The sequence below is a fragment of the Microcaecilia unicolor genome, chromosome 3, assembly GCF_901765095.1.
Source record: "Microcaecilia unicolor chromosome 3, aMicUni1.1, whole genome shotgun sequence".
In the NCBI taxonomy this organism is placed as follows: domain Eukaryota; kingdom Metazoa; phylum Chordata; class Amphibia; order Gymnophiona; family Siphonopidae; genus Microcaecilia; species Microcaecilia unicolor.
The window spans coordinates 522913099-522940717 of NC_044033.1; the positions used below are offsets into that span (position 1 = coordinate 522913099).

The following is a 27619-nucleotide window of genomic DNA, read 5'->3' on the forward strand; positions in this document are numbered from 1 at the left end:
AAATAAATCGATCATCCTAGGCCCAAATGTTACATTACAACATCCTTATATTTCACTGTTAGCCTTCTGGTTCTACGCAGATTACAGTAAAAAGAAGTCAGACATTATCCAGGAAGTTAGAAAGGAAAAAATTATAGTAGAAATCAAACATTATCCAGGAAGTTAATCAGAGAGACTAGGCTACACCCTTTTGATAACAATATACAACTGCAAAATAATAACACTAAGCAACAAAAGTAGCTTCTTTTAAGTATCATTCTTTCAAATTCAGAACTAATTACCTGAATAAGTGTGTTTTAAGATTTCTAAAATGCATATAATTTTCAGCTGATAATCTTGCTGCTTGAAATGAAAATACATGATCAACAAACCTAAACCTCTTTTTATTTTTCAGTGAAGAATATGCAAATAGATTAAAATTCCTAATTAGCCTAGATGGTACCTTGATTATAAAATGATCAGGTAAGTATGGAGGCGCAAATCCAAAAATAGTTTTGTAAATTAAAACTAAGAAATTTGAAGATAACTCTCGCATATATTGGTAATGGATCTTTTGGTAGACTATCCCCCTTTCTTTAAAGAATAAATCAGATATAAAGCAGTGCTTTGTATAGTCTGAAACTTTTTAAATATGTAAGATGTAAACAGCCTTGGAGGTGGAGCAGGGATGACTGAAATCCAAAGTAGGTTCTAATCAGTAAATTGGTTGCCTCAGATTTATAAACTAGGGGCAGAAGAACCTTTACTGGATTTCTAACAGCTCTTTTGATACAAGTTTTCCGTGTTAAACACCGGACAGTGATGAGATATGGTATAGCCTGGGGCCCTCCTCTGCCAATGGCCAACAGTCAAGTGGTGCTACCGGAGATATGTTGGAGAGCAACAAGGGTCATCGATGGAACTAACAAGATAGGAGCATGAGAGAAGTATAATGATGATGGACCATACAGAGGAAAGCAAAAAAAAAAAAAGTAAAATGGAACTATATCTAGAGAAATGTAAATGTTTTTCTTTCTCCTTTCCAAGTCTGAAAAAGAAATGGGCCTTGGGTTTCATAGAAAAACAAAATCAGCAGATGTACTGGAAGCCACGAAGCTGTTGTCATAAATGGTACTTTCTATTCTTTTTTTTTGTGGTCATTGATTCTGTTGATTAGGGAGAACAGAAATTGGTAAATCTGAACTAAAATCTATAAAAACACTCTGAAAGACACAGCAGGCTGTACAAAAGCCTTATTAGTTTCACAAGATTTTCGTATTTCTCTTTCACAAGAGGGATGAAAATAAAATTAACATCTGAAAGTTTTCATACAATGTTTTGCAAGATTTCACATGTGTGTCGTTTCCCACAAATGCCACTTTCAAAGAAATGGTCGACCTGCTGTGTACACGGAACAGCTGAAATTCTGAGTAACAGTAGCCATGACCGCCCTCCACACCAGCCCTCAGAACAATTTTGCAAGATTCAAGTGCTTTCAAAGACAATGCACTTTGAAAGGCATTAAACAGCGCTGTAGAGGGACAGAAAAGAAAGCAGGAAGCAGCTGCCCTTTTCACTTTGACATAAAGAGGTTAAAACTTTTAACAGCTCATCACAAGATCAAAGTAGTAAGCCACATAAAACACACAGAAATTCCTATATCTTACTTTCTATGAAAAGAACTATGCATTTTAAAATTGTGTTTACCCATTATGCATACATAGGTACACTATGGGAAGGCCATCTACATCAATTCCATCAATACCCAAACTTCTGGATGCCATTTCCAGGGTGGTGTATGAACAGCAGCGTTAGGGGCTGAAGCAGGTGTTGGTGCCACCCTTTCCCGGGCAGCTGGTTTGTGATAACTACCTGGTTGAGGGGTGCTCATATCTCAGTCTTAGGCTCACTAAGCTCTCAGAAGGCGTGGCCGATAGAAACTGAAAAGATACTGCAGCTGGTGCATGAAGCCAGATAAAGTTGGAGGAAAATTGCTTTACTGTGAAACAGACTTGTCCAACCCGACATAAGAGCTATATGGTCTCCCATAAAAACAGCCATACTGGATCAGACTGATGGTCCACCTAGCCCAGTATCCTGCTTCCAACAGTGGTCAATCCAGGTCACAAGTCCTTGGCAGAATCCCAAAGATTCCATGTTACCAATCCAAGGGATAAGAGTGGCTTTCCTCATGTCTATCTTAATAGCAGATTGTGGACTCTTCCTCCAGGAACTTGTCCAAACCCTTTTTTAAACCTAGATGCACTAACTACTGTTACCACATCCTCCACCAACAAGTTCAAGAGCTTAACTATTCATTGTGTAAAAAAAATATCTTCCACTGTTTTAAATGTCCCATCCTCTATCTGTAAACCATTACACCAGTATCTTTCACATAAACTTATGTCTACCTATTACGTCCAACAGTGACATCCTTTATTAGCCCAAAAAGATTCCATAGGGACAGTTAAGTATCTTATTAGTAGGTTCAGAGACTGATCTTACAAAGCTTAGGTGGGAGATATAGGATTTCTCTCTCTATTCATGGATGCACCTTCTGCTTTATAATTTGCTTTAATTTATTTATTTATTACATTTGTATCCCACATTTTCCCACATAGCAGTAGGCTCAATGTGGCTTACAGGTTCCGGAGAGGAGAGTACCAACTCCGGGAATATATACAGAGTGGAAAATAGAGCAGCAGTAGGTGCAAAGGAAGCCGATAAGGTTCCGGAAAAGCGAATACAACTCTGGGACGAATATATAGTAGCATAAAGAGAGAAGTAATCCCAATGAGGCTGAGAAGTCTCCGGGGATGGGGCTACAGCTTCTAGTGAGCAATACAGAGTAGGATAAGGGTAGAAGTACACTTAATTATAACTGGAGTGGTAAAAATTTGTACAGTTTGAAGTAATGCACCTGCACATACTCTCATTGGTCATACTGGAACTAGCGGTACAAACACGAGCATGGCATATCTATGCATTTTGAGTCACAGTTCATAGACAGGTGAAAACACTCTCAGTTTCAACTGTGGAAACGTTCAAGAAGCACCACAAAGTCAGCTAGAAAGTTGTTATGCTTAAACATGTACTTGCATGATCAAAAAGTGCAATTTCACAGTATTATGCAGCTTCTGCCAGAAAAATAAAATAGCAAAAGTGTAAAATATGTTTAATCCACAGATGCAGAGAGAGGAAACGCTAGCCACCGTCTGCTGCACTATTCAGTGTTGCTCTAACACGCCTCAACCCCAGCATCATTCAGGTCCTTCCACAGCACCTCTGAAACCCTGATTAGCTCCTTAACCGTCATGCGTTGAAGCAGAAGAGCAACCGGAAGCATAAGAGGCATGATGTATGTGCATATTTTATAACTTTTGGGAGCAGGTGTAAATTTGTGCATATCTGTTATATAATGGAGCACAGATGTCTTGTGTACACAGTAACATAGTAAACAATGGCAGGAAAAGATCTGCATGGTCCATCTAGTCTGCCCAACTAGGCGGCCAGAGCTGCACTTGCCACTTGTAAGTTACAGTCATTCATGCTTAAACACCGACTGGCAATTTGCCATCATGCCAATGACTATACACAGTCTTGGGACAATATATGTTATAACCAAAAGTCCTACAATATTTGTAAGCATTTAACTTGCTAATTTCAACATCAAGCTCGGGGCGTAGCTATCACTGAGCAAGCCCGGCAAAATGTACAGGGCCACAGAAGACACAGAAGAGGTGTTGGGCCTAGAGGGAACATAGGGACAGGGACACAGAGAAGAGATACTGAATATGGTGGGAGGATAGGGACAGAGATACAGAGGGGAGAGGCTGGACAGAATGGATAGGGACACAAAGAGACAAAAACGTCAAAAGAACAGGAGACCCTGAAGAAAAGCAGGAGAGAGACTCTGGGATCAAAGCAATGCTCAGACAACAAAGGTAGATGAAAAGTATATTTTTCTGGATTTATTAAGTGTAATACAGCAGATTTGGGAAATGTGCATCCCCCCCAGCCCCACTACCTTGGGAGAAAGTGTTATAGAGGGCCTATCTTGTTTTTTCTGCCCAGGGTCCATTCAATCCTAGCTATGCCACTGATTAAGATGTATTCCCCTCCCCCTAATTTCAACAATAATATGTCTGCTCCTTTCCCTTGAGATGCACAGCACTCTCATTTGTAGCTCATAATAAAGTAATATACAATACGCACAATTGATCTTCCTCTGTCTTTTGCCATCTGCAGGACACAGACCATAGACGTCTGTCCAGCATTGGCCTTAATTCTCTGTACTGTTGCCCAACATAACACCTCAACAGCCATGTTGTGCTGTCATCCTCTTTCTATTCAGGTATCCACTACCATCTCCGAGAAAAAGAATTTCTTGATGTTACTCCTAATTCTACCGCCCTGCAACCTCAATTCATGTCCTCTAGTTCTAACATCTCTATTACTCTGGAAAAAGTTTGTTTGTATAGGAATACCTTTCAAGTACTTAAATATCTGTATCATATCTCCTCTACCTCATACGTATTCAAGTCTTCCAGTCACTTGTCTTACTCCTTTTGGCACAAACCCTGTACCATTTTTGTCGTCTTCCTCTGAACTACCTCAAGTCTTTTTATGTCCTTGCAGAGATAACAGTCTCCAAAACTAAGCACAATACTCCAATTGGAGACTCAACACCTCCTCCATTCTGCTAGTTATGCCTCTCTATGCAGCCTCATATTCTTCTGGCTACAGCCACCGACTTGTCACATAGTGTCTGAGGATCTCAAGGCAGCAAAACAATCACTCCAAGGTCTTCTCCTCATCTGTGCACACCAGTCTCTCGCCCCCTAATACATACTGCTCTTTTGGATTTCTACACCCCAAGTGCATCACTTTGCACTTCTTAGCATTAAATTTTAACTACCAAACATTAGCTCATTCTTCTAATTTTTGCAGATCCCTTCTCATATTATCCAGTCCCTGTGGGGTGTCCAGTCTGTTGCAAATCTCAACGTCATCCACAAAAGGCAAACTTTTCTTTATAATCCTTCAGAAATGTCACTCACAAATACGTTGAATAGAATCAACCCCAGAATCGATCCCTGAGGCACTCTACTACTTACCTATCCTCTGGGTAAATTCCACTTATCATTGCCCTCTATTAATCAACCAGTTTCCAATCCAGTTCACTACTTTGCGTCCTAACTTTAGCCCACTGAGTTTATTCTTGAGCCTCCTATGAGGAACCATGTCAAAGGCTTTACTGAAAGCCAAGTAGACATCTAACGCATGTCCATTATCCAAATCTCTGGTCACCCTGTGAAAGAAATCAGGTTTGTTTGGCACAATTTCCTTTGGCAAAACCAAGTTGCCTCAGATCTTGTAAGTCATTGGATTCTAAGAAATTCACTATCCTTTGGATTCTATAAAGTTCACTATCCTTTCCTTCAGCAACATCTCCATTATCTTTCCAACCAAGTAAGGCATATCAGGCTGTAGTTTCCCACATCTTTTCTGTCTCCATTTTTAGAAAATAATTGAGCCGGCAGAAGGGGTATGGTGAGCTATTAGCAGCCCTTTAAAGAGCACCTTCCAAAAGCAGGAAAAGGGGCCTCCAGGAAGTGAAAAGGAAGGATGCCGAGTGACTTAGGAGCAGACTCCCAGGAGATGGACCAAGGCGGGCTGAAAACCCCGGGGATCAGTCCCCAAAGAGAAGATCCATAAAGAAGGAGAGGGAAGGACACCTGTGTGTGTGAGAGAGAGAGGGGGTCAAGGCGGGCTGGAAAGCCCTGAACCCAGTCCCCAAAGGAAAACGATCCCTAAAGGACAAAGAAGGTACTTATCTTGATATTGTAGTTATGAAGCAAGTAACGGTTGTAGAATCCAGTGTGAGGCAACATTGGAGGATGTAAATTAAGAACTGGAACTGGACAGGACTGTAAAGTGAGAGTGAAAATAAAAGCCCTGTCCAAGGGGTGGTGGCTGTTCTAAACTGAGACCCAGGTCCTCTATAAAATGGGCTCAAGGATTTGATGAACTGTTTGTTGAAAGAATTCCCTGCTGCATGATTAAGGAATATTAAAAGAAGTATAATTTGCCTAGGAAGTGGCTAATTTGCATATTTTGGGTGAAGCTTGCTAGTATAATGTTGTGTCCCCCAGAAAAGACACCATGAGGGCGTGCCACCAGTGTACCGAGACTGCAACCTGTTCTAAGTCAAAAGGAAAAGGTAAGGAACAGAATTGGCTGATAACTGAGGAACAGTCACTCTTGAGTGGAAGGAGGAACCCTATATACCCAAGTCTGAAGGTATGAGCAACTATAGTTACAAGCTGTTTCTAGGATCTTTCCTAGAAACAAAGCTTTTGTGATGCTTCTGTGAACATCCTAAGTGAGTTCGTTGGAGCTGATTGAAGGGCAGAAGTCCCAGAGGCCTCCGCAGAAGTTGTTTCAGGAGCGTTTCCACTAATCTGCACTAGAGGGAGGAGACATTGCAACTGCACCTTCAGTTGGAGAGTAACATAGTAACATTCAGGGGGATCGATGCCGATGCAGTTTGGTCTTCACCCAGTGTCAGTAATTGACATTCCTTGGTGCCGAGGATGACGTTGAATCCTCATGTCGCCTCTGGGTCAGGTCCGATGCTGACCAGTCCGAGGGGGCCCTGCACAGCAGTCAATATTGAGACAGATGGAGACCAACTTGATGCATGCCCACTCCCAGTGCCCGAGACAGGCCTAACAGCCATATGGACCGATGCACTCAATGCCAGTGCTACTCTCGACATCAATGCCGACATCAATATAGATACCGACAATGAGGATTCAGAACGGGTTCCAAAACGTTTTTCTTGCTGAGCCTCTCTGGCCAGCTGAGTCCTTTTCTTCATATAAAGGCAAGGAACACAGCTGGAAGGAGCATGGCCTAAAATGGTCTAAAGAGCGTGAGAAAAACAAGAAAACCTAAAAGCGGGGAAAAAAATACCTAAAACAATAAGGGAAAAGAGAAAAAAAGGCAGAAAAACAAAACAAAAAAACCAAAGAGAAAATAATCTCCTAGGGAAGGCACAACATGCTTAAAAATACAACTCATGCAGCAGACGATGTGAGTAGCTGTGAATTGCGTGTCCTCTCCTCACAGCAGACTACTGAACTACTGAAAACTTATCTTCGACAAGATATATCACAAAGATCAACTCGTGTAACTGTACAATCTTTAATATATACAGGAATGTCTTATAAAGTCTTTTGCTTTAATACAACCATGTACTTCACCACCATGTAACCCAAAACCCTCTATAAACCAAATGTATATTCTTTTCTATTTCCAGTATCCATGACGAATTGTAAGCCACTTTGAGCCTGCAAAGAGGTGGGATAATGTGGGATACAAATGCAATAAATAAATAAAGATACTGCTGGTCCTGCGGTCTCGTGGCAGGTGGGAAGGCACTCACACATGCACGGTGGGAATGCTGCATGTGCTCTTAAAGGAATATTAATTTTCTAATGCTCCGCACTGGGTGAGATGGATGCCATCGCCCACATGTGAGAATATGGCCTGCTTGCCCTCAGAGAACATAACTTCCAATAGCAAGATAACAAGCTTGAGGAAGAAAAAAAAAAAAGAACAAGAAATTCACACTCCAGGAGAGCACATGCGGGAATGGGTGCAAATCTTCAGGCCACAGAGTGAGTGACCAGCCATCATCTAGATACATAAGAACATAAGAGTAGCAATACTGGGTCAGACCAAAGGTCCACCCAGCCCAGTATCCTGTTTTACAAACAGTGGCCAAGCTAGGTCACAAGTACCTGGCAGAAACCCAAATCGTGGCAACACTCCATAGTACAATTCCTAGGGCAAGCAATCGCTTCCCATGTCTGTCTCAATAACAGACTACGGACTTTTCCTCCGGGAATTTGTCCAAACCTTTTTTAAACCCAGATATGCTAACCACTGTTACCACCTCCTCCGGCAAAGAGTTCCAGAGCTTAACTGGTCGTTAAGTGAAAAACTATTTCTTCCTATTTGTTTTTAAAGTATTTCCATGTAACTTCCTTGAGTGTCCCCTAGTCTTTGTACTTTTGGAATGAGTAAAAAATCGATTTACTTCTACTCGTTCTACACCACTCAGAATTTTGTAGACCTCAATCAGATCTCCCCTCATCCGTCTGTTTTCCAAGCTGAAGAGCCCTAACCTCTTTAGCCTTTCCTCATATGAGAGGAGTTCCATCCCTTTTATCATTTTAGCCACAGTAAAAAACACACCCACATTAAACATGAAGGGCTCCTTTTACAAAGCAGTGCTATCAAGTAGCTTGCGCTGAATGCAAAGAAGCCTATGGGACTTGAATGGGCTTCTTCGCATTCAGTGCACCATTAATCGGTAGCGCGGCTTTATAAAAGGAACCTAAACATTATCAGAATTATGAGCTTTTGTCCATCCATCGCCATCAAAGATTGCTTATGGACAGTGGCCAGGATAGCCTGCACATGGGAATGTCAAAGCTGCCGCGCTTTAACTGGCCATGGCATCACTATCTTCCCTCATAAGTACATAAGTATTGCCATACTGGGAAAGACCAATATCAAGCCCAGCATCCTGTTTCCAACAGTTGCCAATCCAGGTCACAAATACCTGGCAAGATCCCAAAAAAGTACAAAACATTCTATACTGCTTATTCCAGAAATAATGGATTTTGCCCAAGTCCATTTAATTACCTCACTAGTTACTCTCATCTCTAGGTCATTTATAAATATGTTAAAAAGCAGCGGTCCCAGCACAGACCCCTGGGGAACCCACTAACTACCCTTCCCCATTGAGAATACTGACCATTTAACCCTATCTTTTAACCAGTTTTTAATCCACAATAGAACACTACCTCCTATCCCATGACTCTCCAGTTTCCTCTGGAGTCTTTCATGAGGTACTTTGTCAAACGCCTTCTGAAAATCCAGACACACAATATCAACCGGCTCCCCTTTATCCACGTTTTCTCACCCCTTCAAAGAAATGTAGTAGACTGGTGAGGTAAGATTTCCCTTCACTAAATCCATGTTGATTTTGTCTCATTAATCCATGCTTTTGAATATGTTCTGTAATTTTGTTCCTTATAATAGTCTCTACCATTTTGCCCGGCACCGACCTCAGACTCACCAGTCTATAATTTCCCGGATCTCCTCTGGAACCTTTTTAAAAAATAGGTGTTACATTGGCCACCCTCCAATCTTCCAGTGTCACGCTCGATTTTAAGGATAATTACATATTACTAACAATAACTCCACAAGTTCATTTTTCAGTTCTATCAGTACTCTAGGATGAATACCACCCAGTCCAGGAGATTTGCTACTCTTCAGTTTGTAGAACTGCCCCATTACATCCTCCAGGTTTACAGAGAATTCATTGTTTATCCGACTCGTCAGCTTCAAATACCATTTCTGGCACCGGTATCCCACCCAAATCTTCCTCAGTGAAGGCAGAAGCAAAGAATTCATTTAATCTCTCCGCTACGGCTTTGTCTTTCCTGATTGCCACTTTTACTCCTCGGTCATCTAGTGGTCCAACTGATTTTGCCGGCTTCCTGCTTTTAATATACCTAAAAATATTTTTTACTATGTGTTTTGGTCTCGAACGCAATCTTTTTTTCAAAGTCCCTCTTAGCTAGTCTTCCTTATCAGCTCTTTGCATTGGACTTGACATTCCTTATGCTGTGTCTTATTATTTTCAGTCGGTTCCCTCTTCCATTTTCTGAAGGATTTTCTTTTAGCTCTAATAGCTTCCTTCACCTCACTTTTTAACCACGCCAGCTGTCGTTTGGTCTTCCGTCCTTCTTTTTTAATACGCGGAATATTGCCAAAGGGGACCCGATGAGCTTCCTCAACTTCTACAGCCAGAGAGAAGGCAAGTCCCAACAAAGCGGGTAAGGTCCACTCCAAATAGCCAACCATGTTCACTCCTTCTACACCCTCAAGCAAGCTCAGTATTCACATGTTATTCTGTCGACTACTGTTAACCAGATCCTCAAAATCATTCTGAAGCTGAATCTGATTTGCTTTGCTTTGAATTTGCTTCGATTAAGCCGAGTTTCCCAACCCTGTTTTCTCAAATTTAAAGACTGTCTCTTCAAATCTCTCATTTCTAGATTGCAAGGTATGGACTTGCTTTGTAAGAGATTCCAAACTCCATTTGCTATCACTGAATGCCTCAAGCATCATGGCCTTAATCACGGTGTTCTTCTATCACGGCATCCAAGGAGGACGGCGCTAACTTCTCTGGTTGGCCTATGCCTTTTTAGGCCCATTGTCAAGGTGTATGGCAAGTCAGCCTTGCAGCCCCTACTTGTTGTCATCCCCACCTGAGATTTAGAGCAATTCTGGCAAATTATGGAAAATATAAATGAGCTTGAGGGGAGGACAAGAATGGAGCAATAAGCTCAAGCAGCCATCCAGTTCACACCCCTGGTTTCTTAATTCTTGAATATTTCAACCACCATTCTTTCTTCCTGAAAGTGTAGAGAATGCTGTATACCAATGAAACAAAGTCCGCTTTAATGCAATTTTGTTTTTTGTTGTCTTTTTTTTTTGAAAATTTTTTTTGAAATTTGCAAAGCACAGAATTTACTATACACCAAAAAATGGAATCAAGGAGGATGCTAGACTTACCATTCTGTAAACCCATCCAGAGCTGCTTGTGATCTTTCTTCTGCATCTCATTTATCACTTGGCCTTTATGCTTTAAAGCATCAGCTTCCTTCACACAAGACATGAAATGAGCTTCTATTACATCTTTGGAGAGACAATGAAGGAGGTCTCTCTCTGGGAAATTCTAAATAAAAGGAAAGGAAAACAAAGTTATTTATCCATAGCAGGTGTTTTCTGAGGACAGTCGGACTTGAATCCTCACATATGGGTGATGTCACTAATGGAACTCAGCACAGGAAGCAGTACCCAGCAACTTTCCCCAGGCTTTGGGTATGCTCACTGTGCATGAGCACCAGTTCCCTCCTTCCACTGTCAAACAGAACCTCTTCAGGACAAGAGGGAAAGCTATTTTACATCTAGTCCTTACTGGAATGCAGGGAATGGTACAAGAGGTAACAGAGTTGGATCCTCTGGGAAACAGTGATCATAACATGACCAAATTTGAGCTGATATCTGGAGTGAAGTCACTTAGGAAATCTACTGAAGCAGCATTTAATTTTTGAAATGACAACTATGACAACATGAGGAAAATGGTGAAAAAGAAGCTAAGAGAGTCGACTACAAAGGTTAGAACTTTAAATTAGGCATGGATGTTGTTTAAAAATACCATCACGGAAGCCCAGACCAGATGTATTTCACATATTAACAAAGGTGGAAAGAACAGCAAACGACAGCCAGCATGGTCAAAAAGTGAAGTGAAAAAGGCTATTAAAGTCAAAAGAGCATCTTTCAAGGAATGGAAAAAGGATCCGAATGAAGAACTCAATACCATGGTTCAATGAAGAACTGAAAAAACTCAAAACACAAGTTAGGAAACTAGAACTTGTGTGGAACAAAAAGAAAGACAATCCCACACTTAATGATTGGAAGCAACTCCGAAGGAAATATAAATACACCATAAGACAATACTACAAAACTGAAATTGGACCAAATTACAAAGATACACACAAACTCTTCCAACTTGTGAATAAATTATTAGACACCACTTCAGTCACCAACAACAGCAAAGACACACCAGGAGCTGACGACTTGGCGCAGTACTTCAAGGAGAAAATCATTCAACTGCGACTTAAAATACCTGTTAGCCACATCGAATACACCACACTCCTAGACTGCCTGGACCCAGACCCTGGAATCTATCCAGCAGACAGGATCTGGACTGAATTCACAATACTACCGGAAGATCTTATCTCACAAACGCTTAAAAGATACGCCAAATCTCACTGCAAACTAGATATATGCCCAAACAACCTCATGAAATCGGCCCCTCAACAATTTATAACGGACCTAACAAACCACGTGAACTTTATGCTACAAAATGGACTCTTCTAAGGGAAAAAAGTAACATTTTACTCACCCCTATACCCAAGGATGCAAAGAAAAATGCTAATGAACTAACGAACTATAGACCAGTAGCATCCATCCCCTTAATTACCAAAATAACAGAAGGTATAGTGACCAAACAACTCACAGACTATCTAAACAAGTTCTCAATATTACACGATTCTCAGTCAGGATTTCGCTCTAATTACAGCACTGAAACCGTACTAGTTACGCTCATGACCAAACTCAAACAACTGATTGCAAACGGCAACAATATTCTACTGTTACAATTCGACATGTCAAGTGCATTTGACATGGCTGACCATGGAATTTTACTACACATCCTCGAATACTTCGAAATCGGAGGCAACGTTTTCAATTGGTTCAAAGGGTTCCTCACTACACGCTCATATCAAGTGACATCAAATTCGACTACATCAGCTACATGGATACCTGAATGCGGAGTTCCACAGGGATCCCCCCTCTCACAGACCATATTCAACCTAATGATGACACCCTTGGCCAAACTACTATCGAATCAGAACCTAAACCCATATATATACGCTGATGATGTAACGATCTTCATCCCATTCAAATAAGATCTCAGGGAAATCTCCAATGAAATCAAGCAAAGCCTACATATTATGAATTCCTGGGCAGACGCATTTCAGCAGAAGCTCAATGCAGAGAAAACCCAATGTCTGGTTCTAACCTCGCAATACAACAAGAATAAATTTACCACCATCAACACACCTAAACTAAATCTACCAGTGTCGGACCCCCTAAAAATCCTTGGAGTCACCATTGATCGACACCTAACACTTGAGAACCATGCAAATAACATAACTAAAAAGATGTTTCATTCAATGTGGAAACTAAAAAGAGTTAGACCATTTTTTCCAAGAACTGTCTTCCGCAATCTGGTACAATCATTGGTACTCAGTCATCTGGACTATTGTAACTCACTCTACGCTGGCTGTAAAGAGCAAATACTTAAAAAAAACTCCAGACAGCCCAGAATATGGCAGCCAGACTAATATTCGGCAAACCAAAATACGAAAGAGCGAAACACCTGCGGGAAAAACTACACTGGCTCCCACTAAAGGAACGCATCACGTTCAAACTTTGCACCCTAGTCCATAAAATCATCCATGGTAACGCCCTAGCCTACATGTCAGACCTGATAGATCTACCACCCAGGAATGCAAAAAGATCCTCTCGCACATTCCTTAATCTTCATCCTCCCAAGTGCAAGGGTCTGAAATACAAATCAATGCATGCATCTACCTTTTCCTATACGAGCACGCAGCTCTGGAACGCGTTGCCACGTAACCTGAAAACAGTCTATGAACTGACCAATTTCCGCAAACTATTGAAAACCTATCTCTTCGACAAGATATATCACAAAGACCAACATGTGTAATGGTATAATCTAACATGTGTAACTGTATAATCTTTAAAACTTCCAGACTGTCTTATAACGTCTTATAATGTCTTTCTGCTTTGACACCTTCATGTATTTCTCCATCATGTAACACAAAACCCTCTGTAAACCAAATGTATCTTCACTGCTATTTCCAGTATCCATGATGAATTGTAAGCCACATTGAGCCTGAAAAGAGGTGGGATAATGTGGGATACAAATGCCATAAAATAAAATAAATAAATAAAAATAAAAGCAGCAAAATAAGATATTTCAAGCTAGATGCAAAACACTGATAAAGAAGCTTAAAAAAGAATATGAAGAAAAACTTGCTGCAGATACAAAAACTCATAGTAACACCTTTTTCAGGTACATGAGAAACAGAAAGCCTCTAAGGGAATCCGTGGGACCATCAGATCATGAAGGAGCAAAAGGGGCACTTAGAGGACAAGGTCATACCGGAGAAACTGAATGAATTCTTTGCTTTGGTCTGTATGGAAGAAGATGTAAGAGATCTACCTGTACCGGAAATGGTTTTCAAGGGTGACGATGCGGAGGAACTGAAAGACAGCTCGGTGAACCTGGAAGATGTACTGAGCCAAATTGACAAGTTAATGAGTGATAAATCACCTGGATCAGATGGTATACACCTCAGGGTACTGAAGAACTCAAACATGAAACTGCTGATCTGCTGTTAGAGATCTGTAATATACATAGTGATGGCAGATAAAGACCTGAATGGTCCATCCAGTCTGCCCAACAGTCACATTCATTATCAATTCAATATTTAAATCAACAAAGAACGTGAAATTATATTCTTGATCATGGTGTTTCTAGGACATAGACTATAGAAGTCCGCCCGGCTCTGTCCTTATGTTCCAATTACTAGAGTTGCCATCAAAGCCCACTCTAGCCTACCCGAATCTCTCCTGTCATTTGCAGGACATAGATCGAAAAATTCTGCCCGACACTGCCCTCATATTTCAAATTACAGGAGTTTCCGTCGAAGCGCTCTCCAGCCCATCCTAAACTGGACTGCTGTATGCAGGACTCAAAACGTACAAACCAGACCAACACCAGGTTTAGTTGATGCAGCGCACCACTTGACATGCAATCACGTATGCAACCCTTTAAGTTTTGTTTTTTTATATCATTCATTTTCTAATTAGAGATCCTCTATGTTCATTCCCACGACTTTTTGAATTCCACCACAGTTTTTTTTCCCATCACTACCTCCCTCGGGAGGGCATTCCAGGCATCAATCACCCTGTCCATGAAAAAGACATTTCTGACATTACTCCTAGGTTTACCACCCCGCAACCACAATTCATGTCCTCTAATATTACCATTTGATGTACTTTTGATGTTTTTTGGTAATAAATTCCACCACTTAGTACGTTGATACAAAAAGTCAGCTGAAAGGACCAATTTATATATAATCTTCTTACAATTGGGGTAGTAACCCGTTGTTAAAATCATCTGTAGTACCTGAAGATTGGAGGATGGCCAATGTAACGCCAATTTTTTAAAAGGGTTCTATGGGTGATCCAGGAAATTACAGACCAGTAAGCCTGACTTTAGTGCCGAGCAAAACAGTGAAAATTATTATAAAGAATACAATTACAGAACACGTAGACAAACATGGTTTAATGGGACAGAGTCAACATGGGTTCAGCCAAGGGAAGTCTTGCCTCAAAAATTTGCTTCATTTCTTTGAAGACGTGAATAAACATGTGATGAGCCAGTTGATGCAGAGGTGCATTTTCAAAGCTCTTAGACTCACAACGTTCCATAGTAACCTATGGAACGTTGTAAGTCTAAGTGTGTTGAAAACGAGCCCCATATTGTATCTAGATTTTCAGAAAGCTTTTGACAAAGTTCCTCATGAGAGACTCCTGAGAAAATTAAAAAGTCATGGGTTAGGAGGCAATGTCCTTCTCTGGTTAGGAATTGGTTATTGGATAGAAAATGTTTCAAAATGGAGAAGGGTGAATAGAGGCGTGACACAGGGATCTGTTCTGGGACCGGTGTTATTTAACATATGTATAAATGATCTGGAAATTGGAATGAGTGAGGTGATTAAGTTTGCAAATGACACAAAACTATTCAAAGTTGTTAAAACACCTGCAGATTGTGAACAATTGCAGAAAGACCTTAGGAAACTGGACGACTGGGCATCCAAATGGCAGATGAAATTTAATATGGACAAATGCAAAGTGATGCACACTGGGAAGAATAATTCGAATCATAGTTACGTGATGCTAGGGTCCACCTTAGGAGTCAGCACTCAAGAAAAAGACCTAGGTGTCACTGTAGACAATTTGCTGAAATCTTCTGACCAGTGTGCGGCAGTGGCAGGCGGGGCTGGAGGTTGTGAGGCGGGGATAGTGCGGGGCAGACTTATACAGTCTGTGCCAGAGCCAGTGGTGGGAGGCGGGACTGGAGGTTGGGAGGCAGGGATAGTGCTGGGCAGACTTATACCGTCTGTGCCAGAGCCGGTGGTGGGAGACGGGGATAGTGCTGGGCAGACTTATACGGTCTGTGCCAGAGCCGGTGGTGGGAGGCGGGGATAGTGCTGGGCAGACTTATACAGTCTGTCCCAGCCGGTGGTTGGGAGGCGGAGCTGGTGGTTGGGAGGCACAGGTCTGTGCCCTGAAGAGCATAGGTACAAATCAAAGTAGGGTATACACAAAAAGTAGCACACATGAGTTGTCTTGTTGGGCAGACTGGATGGACCGTGCAGGTCTTTTTCTGCCGTCATCTACTATGTTACTATGTGAGGGCAGCACACAGGAACTGGTACACATCCATAGTGAGTCTATTCAAAGGTTTCTGGAAAAAGTTGCTGGGTTACTTCTTCCTATGCTAGGCTCTGTTGATGACATCACCCATATATGAGGATTCACAAACATTGTCCTTGGAGAAAAATAGTAACAGATGTACACAAGAAAGGATTTTATGGTATAGCTTTAATGAACTCAAACACAGAACATCACAACAAAGCTACTGATAGGCATAGGTGGTACAGGGCAAAACCAGTAACCTATAACAAGTGTTATTCTTAAACCCTTTAGGAGCTGAAAAGGCTTATTTTCAAAGCACTTAGACTTACAAAGTTACTTGGAGGGGCATTTTTGATAAGACATCTAAGTTTGACTTTGGGTGTTTTGCTCAAAACGTCCAAAATTGAAGTGGGGAATATACTACTACTACTACTACTACTTAACATTTCTAGAGCGCTACTAGGGTTACGCAGCGCTGTACAATTTAACAAAGAGAGACAGTCCCTGCTCAAAGAGCTTACAATCTAGTAGACAAGTGAACGGTCGGTCCGATAGGGGCAGTCAAATTGGGGCAGTCTGGATTCACTGAACGGTAAGGGTTAGGTGCCGAACGCAGCTATTTTCAAACAGCAAAACATTTATCCTTTTTTTTTTTTCCAAAAATGGTTCTATGAGTTTATCTTTTTGGTCCATTTTCTGAAAAAAAAACAACAAAACAGTGCAAGTGAAAAATGCACAAAATCAAGCCACTGGAAAGTAGGCGTGATCAGTATTCTTAGTAGACTGGCCACACAGACATCCCAACAGAACAGTGGGGCACACTAGGTGGCATAGCAGTGGACTTCACATAAAAGCTCCCAGGTACACATCTCACCCTTTGCCCCTTATATTCTATGGTTGCCCTCCAAAACCCACCTGAAACTTATTGTACTCAACTGTAGTTTTTAGGTCTGCAAGTGTCACCTATATGTTGGTACAGTAGGTTTTTGGTGGGCTTTGGAGGGCTCAAGCTTTCTACTACAAGTGTAACAGAGTGGATTATGAGCCTGGGTCCCCTTCTCCACAGTGTACTGCACCGACCACTAGGCAAATCAAGGTACCTGCTTGAAGCTCTAATAGGACTGGCTATAACATCTGAAGCTGTTATAGATGCCGGTATGTACTGTTTCTGTCACATCTTTTGGGGGTCGGAGATGGGAGGGGGTCATTGCTTTATTCCTCCAGTGGTCGTCTGGTCATTTAGAGAAACTTCTTTGTAGCTTAGTCAATATTAAAACAGGTCTAGACCAAAACATCTTAGCCCTAGTTCTGGAATTTGTTTTTGCTCTATTATGGCTGAAAAACGTCCAAGTCTTAGGAACGCCTAATTCCCACCCTTAACATGCCCCTGACACGCCTGAAGATCTGGATGCATTGCAGACAAACTGAATAAACGTCTGTAAAATGAGTTTCAAAAATACCGATTTGGACGTTTTCTCTTTGAAAAACGTCCAAACACTGCTTTATGACACTTTTTAGACATCTTTCTCTTTAGAAAACGAGCCTCATAGTAACCTATGGAACTTTTTAAGTCTAAGGGTCCTGTTTACTAAGGCGCGTTAGCGTTTTTAACACGCCTACAATTAGCATGCACGCAAACAGTGTAGGCACCTATAGGGATAGTGTTTGGCGTGTACATGGTTAATGTGTGCTAAAAACGATAACGCGCCTATAACACAGCTTAGTAAACAGGGCCTCCAGTGCTTTGAAATTGAGCTCTAGAATGCCTCTAGAAGAAATGTTGCAATCCTGAGTGAGCTAATGAAAGAAGACTCTTCCAAACATGACTGTTTTACAATTACACTATTAATTCATATAAATCAAGTGCATGCTTTTGAAAAACTCATAATCATTTATGGTTTCAACTTTTTTATTGACGATATGCACACTACAAGTCAACTTGGAGTATTCATACAGCATGGATCAGTATACAAATCAACATTCCAGCAACTTATTCAACACCGTCAAACACTTTTTCTCCCCCCCTCCCCTCTTTACAACTTTTATTTCCAGAGATTGTTAACATTATATTTCAACTGTTCATTGACATCACAAGCTTTAAAATAACTCGTTAGATGAAATAGTACATATCATAAAACACCAACAGTATATGAACATCAATGCTCTGGAGCAATGCCAAACTTTTATTGATATTCTCCTCACTCAACCCCTCCAGCCCCCCTCCCAACACCTCTCTCCCCCAAAAAAACTCATAATCATTTAAAGATATTAGCCTCATGCTTCCAGAGAACTTGTGCTATTATAAATGAAGATCATAATTTTAACTCATCTAGAATATCCTCAGATAATTGGGCAGGTGCTAAATTAAACTTGTGGGCTATAGCATCCAAAGTAGTTCATGATTTACTGGGACTAGAATTAACAGTGTTCAACAGCAGGAAACCACTTAGACCATTACAAAAACTACTTAAAAAAAACACATAAATGCAGAGATGAAAACAAAAAATGTTATGCAAGATCCTATGTGTATCATCTTTGAATAATTCCAATCTTAACCCCATAAAAAGGAAATTAGCCATTTTCCTCTAAAGCCAATATTTATTAAAATCCTACACTACAAAAAGAGAAGGGGATAAGAAATTGCATAAAATATTTAGGGCCTGATGCACAAAGCTTACCGTACTGTTAAAATTCACGTCCGTCTAAAGCAAACATCATCTAGCCAGTAGCACACAAAGGGGTTTTCTGTGGCTCTAACGTATGCCATTAGTAGCTACCGAAAACCTTATGCAAATGCATTACAAGGAGCTCATTAGTAGTCTAATGAGCATTCCGAGTAATGCCACAGACAGTTCCGTGCACGAGCACCTACCTTTAACGTGCAAACTTTAATGGCAGGTCTGGGCCTGTCGTTATGGGCAGAAGTCTGCTTGCACTGTATAGTTGTGCAAGTAGACTGCCCCCCATAAGATAGGCGCTCAAATGCACAAACCCCCCCAACCCCCCCCCCCCGAACTCTTGGATGTACCCGGTGGTCCAGTGGACCACATCCTGACTCCCCTGCAGCACCCCATGCACCTCCTGACCCCAGAACAAAAAGGACCCTGGTGGTCCAGTGGACCAAGACCCCCCCATGCCTCCCAACCCCCTACAAAAACATCCCTGGTGATTCAGTGAACCCCAATCCTCCCTCCCCCAAAGCAAGAATGGCCCTAGTGGTCTAGTGACCCAGACTTCCCCAAGCCCCCTTCCTGACCCCTCCCAAAGCCAACAATGGCCCTGGTGATCTAGTGACCACCTCCCCCTCATACCTGGAAAAAGATGGCGGCAGAAGGGCAAGAGCAACACCTCCCACCCTCCTGCTTCAGGGCTTACCCTGCACAAAATGGCGGTGCAACCAAGGTGTTGCTACCGTCCTCTTGCCTCCATCTTTTTTCCAGGTATGAGGGAAGAGGGACAGGGTCACGACCACCAGAGCCCATTGTTGCCTTGGAGGGGATCGGGAAGCGGGCGCGGGGGGGGGGGGGGTGTCGGGGTCACTAGACCAGCAGGGACATTTTTGCTTCAGGGGTGTCAGGAGGGAGTGGGGGAGAGGCCGGGGTGTCAGGGTCCACTGGACCACCAGGGATTGCTTGCATTGGGGGGGGCTGGAAGGGGGTGCAGGGGTCCACTGAACCACCTGGTATTTGATCCTTGAGGGTGCAAGGGGTATCGGAGGGAGGGGGGTTGGGGTTAGCTTAGCTCTGCATTAGAGCTGTGAAATGCATTTGACATATCAGAGTCGCAAACAGCAACTGATGCCCAAAGGGGGACCCGTGCAGCTCATTTGCATGGGATCTCATTTGTGCAACTCACTAAATTTTATTATTTATTTAGATTTTGCTCACACCTTTTTCAGTAGTAGCTCAAGGTGAGTTACATTCAGGTACACTGGATATTTCTCTGTCCCAGGAGGGCTCACAATCTAAGTTTGTACCTGAGGCAATGGAGGGTTAAGTGACTTGCCCAAGATCACAAGGAGCAGCAGTGGGATTTGAACCAGCCACCTCTGGATTGCAAGACCGGTGCTCTAACCTTTGTGTATCAGGCCCTTAGTCAAGTAGGAGTGCTTCTCAAAGACGAGCCAAAACCAGAAATGTGAAAGATAAGAGGTGAACAGTTTGCACCCATGCACAACTCTAGGCGGCAAGGATGAAGCTGCACTGGATGTATTCAATACCATTAAAAAGATAATGCCCACAAAACAGATAAGGTTCACCAATTTCGTATAATTACCAGTTATAACAGAACTAATGTCAAAATCCTTAATATTTGAAGGTTTTCATAAATTAGATTATATATGTACTATTGTAATCCACTTAAAAATATAGTGGAATATAATTTTTTTAAACAAATACACACATACATATTTCATAGTCTGAGATACAGCCAGCACATACCACTGTCTGCTGAAGTATTCTGGCATGAGATTTTGAAATCTAGTAATGCAGCACTTACAAACCTGAAAACCATTGGCTATGAGAAAGCACTGGGGATAGCCTGCATTGTAGGGCAGTTATAACGTTAAAAAGCATAAGTACATAAGTAATGCCACACTGGGAAAAGACCAAGGGTCCATCGAGTCCAGCATCCTGTCCACGACAGCGGCCAATCCAGGCCAAGAGCACCTGGCAAGCTTCCCAAACGTACAAACATTTTATACATGTTATTCCTGGAATTGTGGATTTTTCCCAAGTCCATTTAGTAGCGGTTTATGGACTTGTTCTTTAGGAAACCGTCTAACCCCTTTTTAAACTCTGTCAAGCTAACCGCCTTCACCACGTTCTCCGGCAACGAATTCCAGAGTTTAATTACGCATTGGGTGAAGAAAGGTTTTCTCCAATTTGTTTTAAATTTACTACACTGTAGTTTCATCGCATGCCCCCTAGTCCTAGTATTTTTGCAAAGCGTGAACAGACGCTTCACATCCACCTGTTCCACTTTGCAAGATTAGATGAAGGGCACGAGGGAAGGTGGACTGGATATTGGTTTCCATATGGGAATCTGTATGCACTTCTATCCAAAATGAAAAAAACTGCTGCCGGGTAGACTGGATGGGCAATTTTAGCCCTTTAGGTGAAGTCATTTACGATGTTATGTCTGTGGGGTGGGTTCCCACTGTTTCCTTTAACAACTCATCTATCTAACAAGTGGCTACAGTTCTTATATCTTTAGAGAAAAATGCAGTAGTAATTAATTTTTATCTCTAAATAATGCACCACAGGGATTGCATATATCACAGTGCCTTATTTCTCAGGCAGATCTCTTAATAAAAGGATTGTGATTATTCATAACTCTGACTTTTTAAGCCACAACAGGATATGTGGTGGAGCCTCTCAGCGAGTACCTTCCATCACAAGGAGCCTTTTTTTGACCTGGAAGTTCCCTCTTGCTCCTTTGTGTTCAAGCTCAATCACATCCATCTTCTGTTCGACTACGATGACATAAGCCTTATTCACAGCTACCAACTTGCTTCCAACTTCAAGGCCAGTCACTATAGCACTGAACTTCAGCCACGGGCTATGACACGTGGCTTCCTACAGAACCCAGTTAGCACAAGGTTTCTGGCAGTTAGGGCTCACGTTGAGTAATGACTGGGACTCCTCACCCTCTCCAGGGGCTATGAAAGCTACCCGCACAATATCCCCAGACCCAGCAAGAAGAACAGCCTTCTCCCCCTCCCCTGCACAGATTGCGTAGCAGGAAGAGGAGGAAGAGGGTGAAGTGAACCACTGCACATCAAGTCACTTCCTCCTCCTCTACAGACTTACATTCGACTGTGTATGCGAACAGCAGAGCCACAGAGTTCACACACACAGTCAGGTCAATGCCAACAGAGGGGGTGGAAGTGACTCAACGCCATGCTATTTCTGCAGGGCAGGGGGAGAAAACACCTAATGCCAGCAGCTTCGCAATTTTGGGCTGCGCCGTCGAACAAAATAGTGCCAGGAGTAATAACACTCACTGTGAACATATTAGTGCAGAGGTGTCAAACATAAGGCTCACGGCCTGTTTCCAGACCACTGAGCTTCTTCATCCAATCCATAGTAGTCTCTTACACTGTTGACAAGCATAGGAGCTTGTCCCTGCTTGTATGGCATCTCCTTTCCTTTCCTTCCCCTCCCCCCCACCCAAGATCCTCTCCTAGACCAGTCGATCCCTTCTGCTAGATCTCTCTGGCCCACCTGCTGCTCCCCAAGATGTGCGGCACTGGCACTGCCACCCCTCTAATGCAGGGCTTTCAGTGCATGCACAGATTTAAAGGCCAGGCACCCCCTTAATGTTCCTAGAGAAGGGAGGGTAGAAACTGAGAGGGGGAGATGCTGAATGGTGTGAGAAAAAAAAGAAGAGATGCTATGGAAGGGTGAGAGAGACAGGAGACGGATGGACCATGCAGGTCTTTTTCTGCCGTTATCTACTCTGTATGTTATGATACATGAGCTGGCCATAGGTGACCTGTAGCTAAAGCCCCATGCCGGGCCCTCAGCGAAGAACCCCCACGCGACCTGTAGCGGAACAGCAGGGTCAAATGCAAGAGAGGGAACAGGAGGCAACAAAGGAAACCTAACAGACTCACCACACAGAGATGGATCGAGGTTGCTATGCAGTGACAGACCCAGGTCCACCGCCAAGTCAAGTCCCAACAGTCAGCGAAGACACAAGGTCTTAACCAGAAAGACGAAAAAAGGCTCCAGAGCCATCAGTGAAGCAAGACCCGACATCCAGAGTTGGGGCTAGGCTCGCCATCCAGAGTATCTGCACCCAGGAACAGGGAAAAACAAACCAGAAACAGAGTCCAACTAATCATCCAGAGGAGAACCCAACTGGACCTCAAAAAATGAAGCAAACTCTAATACCCAGAAGACAAAGCAAGGGATGACCTCCAGGCATATAGAGAGCCTCAACACTCCGAAGAAGCATGATTCCACATCCAGAGAAAGAACAAGGATCAACCTCCAGAGAAGGAGGAAGACACAACCCTCACATTAGGAGCAAGTTTTGACATCCACAGAGGGAGAATGATTCAAAATCAGAGCAGGAGGAAGGCTCAGCTTCCAGACAATAAGCCCCGACAGAAAGGCAAAGGTCAACATCTCGAGAGGGAGCAAGCTAGACCTCCGGGGATGGAACAAGACAGGACCTGCAGAAAAGAGCTAAGGTAGACATCCCAAGAGGGAGCAAGACTCTACCCTCCAGGGATGAAGCAAGACTGAACCTCCAAAGATGAAACAAAACTCAATATCTCAAGAGAACAGAGGGGAGCAAGGCTTGACCTCCAGAGATAAAGCAAGAGGTGACTTCCTGGGACGTAGAACTAACATCCAGAGATGAGACAAAATTCAACATGCCGAGAAACATGACTCTGCACCCTGAGACGGAGTAAGGTTCGGCACCCAGAGATGGAGCAATCTTCAGGGATAAAAGGGATTGGTGTACATCATGAAGGAAAGAAGCTGCGCGAAGAGAGAGAAATACAAAGGAAGCTCTTTTCCAAGTAAACAACCAACACCGGAAGGCAGAGGGGACTAGGAGGACCATTCAACCCACCAAAGGGAAAGGCCAGGAGACAAAACCCATACAGACGTGACCCAAGAGATCGTACCAAGGAAAGGTCAGAGGACACAGGAAAACACCCAAACGCTAGGGCAGCCACCTCTGAGTCCACTCTAGTGCCAGAGAATTATGCAGCGGAGAGAGAGAGAGCCACACACAGAACCTCTACCCCAGGGCGAGGTGCAGTCACTCTGGAGCCCTACCATCAAAAGGGGAAAGAGAATTGGGACTTGATATACTGCCTTTCTGTGGTATTTTGCAACTACATTCAAAGCGGTTTACATATATACAGGTACTTATTTTGTATCTGGGGCAATGGAGGGTTAAGTGACTTGCCCACAGTCACAAGGAGCTGCAGTAGGAATCGAACCCAGTTCCCCAGGATCAAAGTCCGCTGCACTAACCACTAGCTTGCCTTTGGCAAGCTAACCAACTCAGTGGCTGCTGTAGGAGAACCAAAGCAGGCAGCAGGGGCAGGCACAGCGACCAAGGCCAGAGGATATGGAAGACAGGTGAGCAGACAACAGGTCACCTAGACAGGAATGGCAGGCACTGCTGGGACACGCCCTGCTGACCACATGGACCCTAAGCCGCTTAGAGAAGAGCAGCAGACCAAGAACTGTGTCGAGAGGAATAGGAGCCAGCACACCAGCAGGGCCTGAACACAGCCGAGCTACGATCTCACTCGAGAAACCAGAAGGGCAGAATGCCAAGCTCAGACAGGACTCCAGAGCTTAGAGAAAAGCCTGGGCCCAACAAAGGAAAGAGTCGCAGAGACCACCCAGAGCCACAGGCTCTCACAGAACAGATCCAGCGCAACTATCCAGGAAAAAGAGACAGCCACAGTGGCGAACCAAAGGCACAACCCTGGCAAAGAAAGGAGGCACAGTGAATGAAATCAGAGCGCCTCAAGCAACAAGGGCTGCTGCCAAGAAAACAAACTCACGAGCCCACCAAGAATGAAAAGCAGAAGTCCTCAAGGCCTCAGGTGCCTTTCCTGTTTTTATATTAAAAGATCTCATTTAACATATGCACCAGTTTGTTACTCATTTATATACCTCTACTAGACGGATATTAATTTACCTTTTCCTTCCCTTAAAATTGTTCCCATTAATAGGCATGGAAGTACATTGAACTACACCCACAGTGTAAATCTGAACAAGTTCCTAGATATCTCACGATAAATCTATCTGCTTCCTGTAGCCTTCAGAACAGGTGTAAAAAAAAAAAGCGAGTTGGGACAGTAGCTCTTTCATTACCTTTGATCCACAGGCACAAAAAGCTCCTACACTTGAAATATGGCAAAGCAGCACTGTGCCCCTAAAGCTGCAGCTCCCATTACAGCTATTGCCTCTGTCCAGACTGAATGCTTGGTCCAAGGCAAGATTCTAGTTTCATGTGATAAATGTACACATATTGAATCCATCATGAAAGAGGTACAATAACTAAGAGAAGAGGTGGCAAAACTAAGAAGCATCTGTGACTATCGGAAATTCATCCCAGAGATGCACGTTGAAACACTGGGGATCTCCAGCAAAGGGAGAGAAGATCTTGTGCAGAAATAAGACACCTGGACACAAGTCACTAGATCCTGCAAAATCAACCCCCCCCCCCCCCCCAACTCTATCTTCTGTTGAACTGAAGAATCGGTTTGCAGCCCTGGAGGCAGAGCTTGAAATATCTCAAGAACAAGAGAAGACAATGATCAATAATCCCGAAGTCGCTGGATCGGTGGCTAATAAGAAGAGAAAGGTAGTGGTTGTTGGTGATTCTCTTCTGAGGGATACTGAAGCGCCCACCTGCCGACTAGACATGATGTCCAGGGAGGTGTGCTGTCTGCTTAGTGCCAAAATTCAAGATGTCGCGGAAAGATTGCTTAGACTCATCAAGCCTACAGACCACAATCCTATGCTGCTCATCCATGTTGGCACAAATGACATTGCTAGGTATTCTACTGAACATATCAAACGTGACTTCATGGCTCTGGGTCAGACAGTAAAGCACCTAGGTGCGCAGGCAGTGTTCTCATTGATCCTTCCTGTTGAAGGTAAAGGCCGAATGAGGGAAGCTTGCATCCAGGAGCTAAACGTGTGGCTGCGTGGATGGTGCCAACGTGAGCATTTCAGTTTTCCTAGACCATGGAATGATTTTCCAAGAACTACTGAGATGTGATGGTGTCCATTTTTCAAGGAAGGGACGAAGTGTCTTTCGTAAGACTGGCTAAAGTTCTAAAGAGGGCTTTAAACTAAATCTGCTGGGGATGGGTGAGAAAAGCCCCAAAGTAATTAATAACCTCCAGGGAGGAAAGACATCAAATACCATTATAGAGAAGAGGAAAAAATAACATCTGGAAAGCCCTGTATACCAATGCCCATAGTATGGGAAACCAACTTCTAGATCTAGAGGCTGTAATGATAGAAGCCAGCATAGATTTAGAGGTGGTCACGGAGACGTGGTTCACGGAGAGTCACGACTGGAATGTAGTTATTACCTAGCTATAATCTATTCAGGAAAGGCAGGAAAAAAGAGTAGAGGAGTGGCATTATATGTTAAGAATAGTATTAAAGTGACAGAACTGAAGGACGTATGGGGTAAGGAAGTAGCACTGTGGGTTAAACTGGTAAAAGGGAATGGAAAATGTATTTACAATGGTGTAATATACAGGTCACCTTCAGTCAGAAGAAATGAACAGAGACTTAATTGAAGACATCCACAAAATAGCCAGGAAAAGAGAAGCACTACTGATAGGTGATTTAAAGATGCTGGACGTCGATTGGGGCATTCCCTGCCATACAGTTGTCTAGAAGCAAAGAGATCTTGGATTCTCTACAAGAAGAAAAGTTTCAAAAGTAGGTAACAGAACCGACACGGGATGGAGCTATCCTACACCTGGTGCTCACAAACGGGGAAAATATTTTGATGTTACGATGGGAGACCATACGGCATCTAGTGACCACTGACTGGTGTGGTTCAATACTAAGAAAGAGGAGGAAAGGGCTTTTTCAAGATTGAAGGTCCTAGATTTCAAAAGAACAAATTTGCTGAGATGGGGAAAAATCTCAGGAAAGAGTTAGCTAGATGGAAACAGCTTAAGGAAGAACAGCAGTGGGCGAAACTGAAACAAGCTATTTTAAAGACTTACACAGAAACAAGATAGAGGTATACTTACTGTTAGCTGGTCACTAGTCAACCATGCACCCCAATCACTTATTAAGGACACCGAGTGCCGTGTGGCTCGGGGGAGGAAGTCGGTACCACCGGTTGTCACCCCAGCTGAGGGATAAGGGACCCGGGACCATCGGATATCATCCATAGCACACAGAAGCAGAAGGCACTCAGCCATAAACCCCCTGCCCAACTGCCACTTGGATAAGCCATGGCAGGAGTTACCAGCCAAGCACCAGAGAGCAGCTGCACAATCCATCCACCATCCACTAGGAGACAGAGAATACTAAGCATTCCAGGTTGCATGACGCCCTTAAGGGGCGAAGCACTTGGGACTATTTTCTCTGTCTCCTTCTGCTGGTGGATGGACATAACCCATTGGTCTGATCTGGTATTGATGACAAAGAAGTAATATTAGCCAAAGGCTTTATCTAAAATAAAATAAATATATAAATAATTTAATATGCAAATATATGCCTATGTCCAATTTCTCAACCCCTTCCTCCATGTTGACTCACTTAACGTTCACTTTGCTCTAATGCAGCCCAACATCAAAATGAGTTTGACACCCTGCATTAGCAGGAAAATGTTCACTCAGGCACCCATACAAACCAACCTGACCTTCAAACAAAACGTACTTGCATAATTTGTGTTC

The 27619-nt window shown here is 43.0% G+C and overlaps 1 protein-coding gene across 2 annotated transcripts in view; it reads right to left on the reverse strand.

Moving 5' to 3' along the window:
* The window catches only part of ATG5 (autophagy related 5), a 299869-nt gene that overhangs the window by 188024 nt on the left and 84226 nt on the right, over nt 1-27619 (reverse strand). For both annotated transcript variants that reach the window (XM_030199172.1, XM_030199171.1), the window contains exon 5: nt 10639-10801. In XM_030199172.1, coding sequence (XP_030055032.1) covers nt 10639-10801 — 163 coding nt within the window. The remainder of the gene's footprint in view (nt 1-10638; nt 10802-27619) is intronic.